The sequence below is a fragment of the Carlito syrichta genome, unplaced genomic scaffold, assembly GCF_000164805.1.
Source record: "Carlito syrichta isolate Samal-C Ts95f unplaced genomic scaffold, Tarsius_syrichta-2.0.1 Scaffold311814, whole genome shotgun sequence".
Lineage (NCBI taxonomy): Eukaryota > Metazoa > Chordata > Mammalia > Primates > Tarsiidae > Carlito > Carlito syrichta.
This window is the reverse complement of record NW_007255910.1, coordinates 2514-9757: the sequence shown is the minus strand read 5'-3', so window position 1 is coordinate 9757 and position 7244 is coordinate 2514. Positions and strand designations below refer to the sequence as shown.

The following is a 7244-nucleotide window of genomic DNA, read 5'->3' as shown; positions in this document are numbered from 1 at the left end:
TCTTCCAAAGGGCTAGGATTACAGTGTTTCTTTGCACATCCCAATAAAATAAATGATCTGGGTCTCAGTCTCCCCTTTATTGCATGTGGTTACAGTTTACAAATACACTTGCCATTTTCCTCCCCTTCCAGAACTCTCCTCCACACCCAGTCATTCCACTCCAACCCCTGGTTGTCGCTGACTTCCTGTCCTCTCCTCTTGGAGGGGAGGGGGCTCCTCTGTGCAACTTCGTCTGCATGTCAGGTCGACCATGGTCCATGTGAAGTGCGGACCCTCCGAGGGCCTCGGAAGCTTGGGGCTGAGCACCACGAACTCTCGAGAGGTCCCAGGGACGTCTTTGCAGGGGCCGTGCGGCGGCTCCCTCGGTGCTGTGCGCGGGTGCAGGGTGGTGGACAGCGGCGGCATCCCATGCCCTGTCTGTCCCCAGGCTTAGCCAGCGCAGCCCCAGAGGGCGAGTGGGCCGGCCACGGGGTCCCAGGCGTGCTCAGGCAGGGGCGAGAGTCCAGTGGAGCGCACCCGCCCGGCCCGTGCCCAGCCCTGTTCTCGAGGGGCGTCCGAGGCTCAGTCCCTCAGGGTGGCACCTCACAGGGCCCTCCCCAGGCCCCTGGGAATCCCGCGTAGGGCGGGCAGCCCCGGGGAGAAGGTGCTCTCGTCCTCCCCTTCTCCCTTTTCCTGACACCATCAGGCCTGGGTGACAAACTGGCTGCTTGGGCCCTGGTGGGAGGGCGTGGCACCCCAGTGCTCCGTCTCAGCTAGGTGCCAAGCTTTGCCATCTTCCTGGCATGGGGTAGAAAGCCCGGGAGGCCCAGAGTCGCCCTCCTCGGGAATGGGGTATGAGGGGTCTCGGGAAACCGGGGGGTCTCCGGGGCCCCGTGCTCCCCCGAGCATGGGTGCATTGTAGATGTAGATGTTCCCGGTGATCGTCATGGACCCGCCGGTGACATGAATGCCCTTGGTCCCTGTGAGGAGGGGGCGCAGTTGAGGAGGGGGTCCCCAACAGGGCCCACTGCGTCTTGGGTCCCCTGCCGGCCTCTCCTTTTCCCTCCCTCTCCCCCCTGGCTTGTGGTTCTGGAGCTCCGCGTCCATCTCTGTTTCTGGCTTCCGGTTTCTTCCCCCCTCCCTGGTTGTGACACCAGCGGGCAGTGGAGTCCTGTCTTGGCCCTCTTGAGTCTTTTCCTTCCTCCAGTCGCTTCCTGCCCGCTGGCCATCCCTCCCTCCCGCTCCTCCTCCCTCCTCTCTGCCGCCTGCAGGGGAACCCAGGCTCACCGGGAGTCACCGGGCCCTGCTCCCCGGGCTCAGGCTGCAGCTCCCTGGGGAGGCCCAAGGGGCTCTGCTGCTGCAGCACCTCCGGCTCCAAAACTGGGGTCATGGGGAGCCCGCTGGAGGCTGGGGACGCATCCCCGGAGCTGGGCAGCAGTGGCTCCACCAGGTCCGGGAAGTGCAGGTTGGCCTTTGGAGGCTCCCAGCTCGCATCCGCGGCATTGGACTCCTGTCCCTGCAGAAGCCAGACAGACACCCAGCTAGTGACGATGGCCCAGGCTTCTTTTGTTCCCATGCCCCGTGCCCGCCTGAGTTGGCAACCCCTCTCGCCTCTGCCCTTGTCTGCCCCTGCCTCAGGGCCTGTGCGCCCCGTGCTCCCTCTTCCTGGGCACTTTCCACAGATGGCTCCATGGCTGGCTCTCGGCTTCTCACAGAGGCCTTCCTGGCTTCTCTGTGGAAAAAGAGCACGGCCCGTCCTTGGCCACTGTCACTCCCCAGCCCCTTCCCTGCTTTGGGGAGCAGTTCTTGCGGCCTAATGTATACTCGTTTGACATTATTCTCGTTCCTCTGGCTGTAAATTCCAGGAGGGCAGGCATTTTGCTTTGCTCACCGCTGCACCCCCAGTGCCTAGGACGGTGCCTGGCACGTGGCATGCTCACTAAGTCATTAGCTAAATGAGTGAATGAACTAATGAATGGGGAATCCGCCAGCATACTCTCTTCCTGCTCGCTCCCACCGTGTAGTCCTGTCACCTGGGCCCCCCTTGCTGACTTCTCCGCCTCCCCCATTACCTCTGGTCGCCTCCTGAGCAGGGATCCTGCAACGGAAAGTAAAATAGTCAACGTCCAGGGTCCGCATGTGAGTGAGAACGTGTGGCACCCTGCTCTTTGTTTCTGTGATGGGTCACTGAGTATGATCGACTCCCAACACATCCAAGCTGCTGCGAACATTTACCATGATACTGTAAGAAAGGGACTGGCAGGAGCGGGATACTGCCAGGGGTCGGGGGCGGGGGCGCACACCGTCTACAAGGGCACCTGATCTCAAACCAGGCAAAGTGGGGACCAAAGGGAGGCCCAGGCTTTGCTTGTACAATGACCACTTGAATACCCAATGCTGAAATGCACCGCACATCTTTACAATTAAAAAAAGGCCAGGCTCGGTGGCTCAGCCTGTAATCCCAGCGCTTTGGGAGGCCGAGGTGAGCGGATTGCCTGAGCCTGCGGGCTGGAGACCCGCCTGGGCAACTTGGTGAGCCCTCATCTCTACCATAAATCAAAAAAATTAGCCGGGCGTGGTCGCACGCGCCTGTAGTTCCAGCTACTCGGAAGGCTGTGGCGGAAGGATGGCCGGAGCCCAGCAGGTCGAGGCTGCAGTGGCCGGGAGCGGCGCTGCACTCCGGTCTGGGCAACAGAGTGAGAGTCCAACTCAAAATAAAATAAAATAAACTTTAAAAAGAAGGAAAATAAAATGCGCGTGGGGCCCCAGCGGGGCCTTTCACCCTCCACACCCCACCGCAATGCCTGCTGCCCACCCTGAGGCCCCAGAACGAACCCCAGCCGCAGAGTGGACGCCGGACAGTGATAACGGCGTCTGCCCGGGGCGGGGGTGGGGGCAGGCTCTGGGAGTCTTGAGGGTCTGGGGGGAGCTGAACCCGGAAAGTTGACTCTTCCTGCCTCCACCCCCACTGCCAACCCAGCCACAAGGGGAAAGAGGGCTCGGCCGCCTCTCGGGCTGCGTGGGGCTCCTTCCTACCCAGCTTTCTGCAGAGAGAGGGGTGGCTCTTCCAGGCGCAGGCGAGGACGGTGGCGAGGCACAGGAAGAAGCCCAGCGACAGCAGGACCGCCAGCATCAGCATCGTCCCTGCCAGGACAGCAGATGGAAGGGGTGATGGCAGCCCCAAGACAGAAACGGGGACCGGGAGCGGCGGCTCACTTCTGTAATCTCAGCACTTTGAGAGGCCGAGGGGAGAGGACTACCTGAGTGCATGCGTTCAAGACCAGCCTGGGCAACATGGTGAGACCTCATCTCTATAATAAATAAAAAAATTAGCTGGGCGTGGTGTTGCGTGCCTGTAGTTCCAGCTACTTGGAAGGCTGAGGCGGAAGGATCGCCGGAGGCCGGCAGTTCGAGGCTGCGGTGGCCATAAGCATGCCACTGCACTCCAGCCTGGGCGACAGAGTGAGACTCCGACTTAAAAAAAAAACCCCAAAAAACCATGGCATGAAGAGTGGCCGTCTAGTGATGGTTCTGTGAGTGAGTTTTCATTGGCTTCTTGGAATTTTCTAACTTTCCACAGCGTGCGTGTATTGCGGCACGGGCTTGGAAGAAAGAAAACCTGAGCACAGGTTCTGATAACACCAGTTACCGCCTTGGCACGTGGTGGAACCTCTCTGAGTCTCAGTTTCTTCATCCAGTCCGTGAGGATGATAACAGAACATACTCTAGAGGATCATTAAGAGGATTGAATGAGTTAGTGCAGGTAACGTGCTTACGGCGTGCCCAACACGTGAGCTGTCAACCAGCGCAAGCTGTAATGATTAATTCTTAGTAATTTAAAAAAGTGAATGAGCCGGGCTCGGTGGCTCAGCCTGTCATCCCGCGCCTTTGGGAGGCTGAGGTGAGTGGATGGCCTGAGCCCGCGGGTTCGAGACCCGCCTGGGCAGCGAGACCTCATCTCTACAATAAATCAAAAAATCAGCCGGGCGTGGTAGCGCACGCCTGTAGTTTCAGCTCCTTGGAAGACTGAGGCGGAAGGATCGCCGGAGCCCAGCAGGTCGAGGCTGCGGTGGCCGGGAGCGGCCACTGTACTCCGGTCTGGGCGACAGAGTGAGACTCCAACTCAAAAAAAAAAAAAAAAAAAGAAAAACAGTTAAGTAAACTCTCTGCCAACTAGTACTGACGACGGTCATTAGCAACATCCTGTAATCACCGACCAGGCTAGCAAAACGGCCAGTCCACAGGAAAAAAATCAAGTCACACGGGGGCTCACGTCTCCAACAACGAAAGCGTGTTATCTGAGAGGGAGGTGTTCGCGCCAGTGAGTGGACTGTATGATGGTGGCCCATCCAAACGATGACAGCAGTGTCAGCTATAATTACATATCAGTGTGGAAGTGTTCCTTGTTAGAGTATTGTGTTAGACATAACCTTGAAAGTGTGTGTGTGTCAGTACACTACCCTTGAGATGCTCTGATTTATCTTTTAGGAATTTTTCCTCTTGTCCCAATTCTTGGAGGAAAGGAGTCCTCTTTCTCCATTTTTTTTTGTGTGTTTCATTTGGAGTCTCACTCTGTTGCCCAAACTGGAGTGCAGTGGCAAGCTCCCAGCCAGCCACCGCAGCATCAAACTGCTGGGTTCTGGTGATCCTTCCAAGTAGCTGGAACTACAGGCGTGCACTGCCACGCCCAGCTAATTTTTGATTTATTGTAGAGACAAGGTCTTGCCAAGTTGCCCTTGCGGGTCTCGAACCCGTGGGCTCAGGCCATCCAGTCGCCTCGGCCTCCCAAGTGCTGGGATGACAGGTTGAACCACCGAGCCCGGCCTCTTTCCCCACTTTTTAAGCTGGGGGGATTAAGGCATTTCCCCAGGCACCCCTTGTGCCCTCAGTCCTGGTCCCTCACCTGGCGCCTCGGGGAACCGTGACTCTGATGGACTTCGGCAGCTTGTGTCAGACTGGGTAGTGCCTGGATCTGCCTCCACCAGACCCTGGTCCTCACACCTGTGGGGGAGAGAGGGGACCGTGACCTCCTCGTGTCCCCGCCTACCAGTGCCCAAGCTCGGGTGGGCACGTGGGGCTGGAAGTGGCAAGGTAAGCCTGTGGTGCCATCTGTGGGGCGGTTGTCAGTCGCTGCGGTGGAGGGAGCCTGGGCAGGGCACACTCACCTGGTGTGGGGCTGGCAGCGGGCGCTGGGCGAGGAGGTGTTCTGGAAGTGTCCCGCCTTGCAGGGGACGCAGTGGCCGGTGACCTCCCCAACTTCGTCTGGCAAGAGAGAGGCCAGCCAGGGTGAACGGGCACGGCGCGACTTCTTAGACGCTTCTTCTTGCCACCCAGCCCATTCTGTGGCCTCACCTGGCCCAAGCTCTGCTTTGCCGCCTTGCGTTTTGCCCAAGCTTCCCCCGCACCGAGGGGAGCCCCCTCCTGCCTCCTGCCCCGTCCTGAACCCGTCTCTCTGCAGACCCCTTCTGTGAGCCTTTTGCACAGAACGAGAAGAGGCGTTCGATGCCCAGCAGAACCAGCTGGAGGGCCCGCCACGGACACAACACCACCCCCCCTGCCTCCAGTCAGGTCCCCGCCATCCGGCCTCCCTCTCGCCCTCTGCCCTCGGTGCCCTCTGACCTTTGAGTTCGGCTTCAGTGCCCGGCGGGCAGTCGGGAGGCAGCTCGCAGTGGTTGCAGTCCGGGCCCCTGTCGGCACAGAACATTCCTGGCTGGCAGCGGCACTGGGTCTTCCGTTGGCCGGTGCATGGGGCGACCTCCTCCAGGCCCATCACTGGTGGGGAGATGGAGGGCTCAGGGCGCGCGGTGCGCCAGGAGGCCTGGGCCGACCCTCGGGCACGCCCCCCTTACTGTGGTCACAGGGGCGGCACATCTGGCAGTGGGACAGGTAGCTCCAGTACTCGTTGTAGGAATTCTCGGGGCACGTGGCGCACACCGTGTCTGAGTCGCGGCTGCATTTAGTGGCGACATAGGTGCCTAGACGGTGAGTAGGGCAGCAGGGCGTCAGGAGACGCCACCGTGGCGTGACCCAGGCTCGTCCCTGTCCCGCGTCTCTTTGCCCCGTTCCTCCCCACCCCACGCGTGGCCCTCGGCCCCCCCGCAATGCAAAGAACCAGGAGGCCTGTGAGGAGCGCAAACCTCAGAGCCTACAATGACAGTGGCTGGAGCTTCTCATGCTGTCTGCGCCAGGCGCTGCCCCTGGGGGACGGCGTCCACTTTCCATCAGGGGCAGGGAGGGGGTTGGACCCCTGCGCCCCACCTCTGTGGCCCCGCTTTCGCCCTCCCTTGCCTCTCACCTGGCGGGCAGCGGGAGCAGCAGATCTGGTGCTTGGACTCATAGTACTCCTTCTCCTGGTCCCTGCAGGTCTGGCTCTCCGAGTGGTATGGGGGCGTCTCCAAGCGGGAAGGCGGGGAGGGAGACCAGTCAGGCGGGGGCCCCTTTGGGAGGGCAGAGGGGCTGGGTCGGGGGCTGCCCAGGGTGACCCCTCCTCTCTGCCCTCGCCACCCCTGCCTAGGCCCCTCCCTTACCAGCTGGGGCTGGGATGCCACCAGGAGCCCGCAGAGGCCCAGCGCAAGGGGACCCCAGGCCAGGCCGCGGGCAGAGGCGGCCCAAGGCAGGCCCATGACGGCCGCAGGGCTAGCCGGCAGGATGGGTGAGGGCCTGGGAGGAAGCTGGGAGGCCCGGCGTCCCCAGCGGCGATGGCGGTGGCTTCCCGAGCCGGGGGGCTGGGACGGGACTTGGGGCCAGTGTGCCCCCGGGGGGGCCGGAGCGGCCAGGCCTGGCCTCCAGGGCTCCCGCGGCCGGGCTCAGGAAGTGGGAGTGGAGCCCGCTGGCCGGGGCGGGGACAGGGAGCGCTGGGAGCTGAGAATGGCCTGTCGCAATCACAGTCAGGGAAGAGGAACAGGCTTGGCTGCCTCCTAGCAGGGCGGGAGGGGGCGGCCGGGAAAGCACGTGAGGGCAGCAGGGCCGGAACCCAGGCCTCCTCCCTTCTTCGGAGAGACGCAGGGTCAAGACAGGCCCAGCTGGGGGAGAAGGGGCCGTGGGGTTTGCGGAGCGTCCTCAGCGAGGCCTCCTGGAGCCCTGCTGGGGCAGAGCTAGCCGGGGAACAGAAGGGGCTCCAGAAGGAGCAGCGGACAGTTGGGTGCAGGGCCTGCAAAGTGAGGGGGCCGGGACAGACACACAGGGGAGCGCACGGAGCAGAGCCTGAAGCACCAGCCAGCAGACGCAGTGTCTGGGACGCAGAAGTCCCTGCCGGCAGGGGCCTG

The 7244-nt window shown here is 61.7% G+C and overlaps 1 protein-coding gene across 1 annotated transcript; it reads right to left on the bottom strand.

Annotated features, from left to right (window-relative positions):
- Positions 1–681: 681 nt before the first annotated feature.
- LTBR (lymphotoxin beta receptor) lies at positions 682–6602 on the bottom strand. Its single transcript, XM_008069112.1, has 10 exons — positions 6507–6602; positions 6275–6371; positions 5829–5954; positions 5599–5751; positions 5145–5241; positions 4883–4980; positions 3016–3123; positions 2052–2077; positions 1267–1495; positions 682–959 (listed from the first exon to the last, which is right to left on the bottom strand). The coding sequence occupies exons 1-10, from the start codon at positions 6600–6602 to the stop codon at positions 682–684; spliced, it is 1308 nt and encodes a 435-aa protein (XP_008067303.1).
- Between the last annotated feature and the right edge of the window lie 642 nt (positions 6603–7244).

Coding starts and splice junctions, on each gene's coding strand:
- LTBR (XM_008069112.1), bottom strand. CDS start 6,602: ATGGGCCTGCCTTGGGCCGCCTCTGCCCGCGGCCTGGCCTGGGGTCCC. Junction 5,955..6,274: donor CTGCTCCCGCTGCCCGCCAG/GTGAGAGGCAAG, acceptor CTCACCGTCTAG/GCACCTATGTCGCCACTAAA. Junction 3,124..4,882: donor ACGGTTCCCCGAGGCGCCAG/GTGAGGGACCAG, acceptor CTGTCCTGGCAG/GGACGATGCTGATGCTGGCG.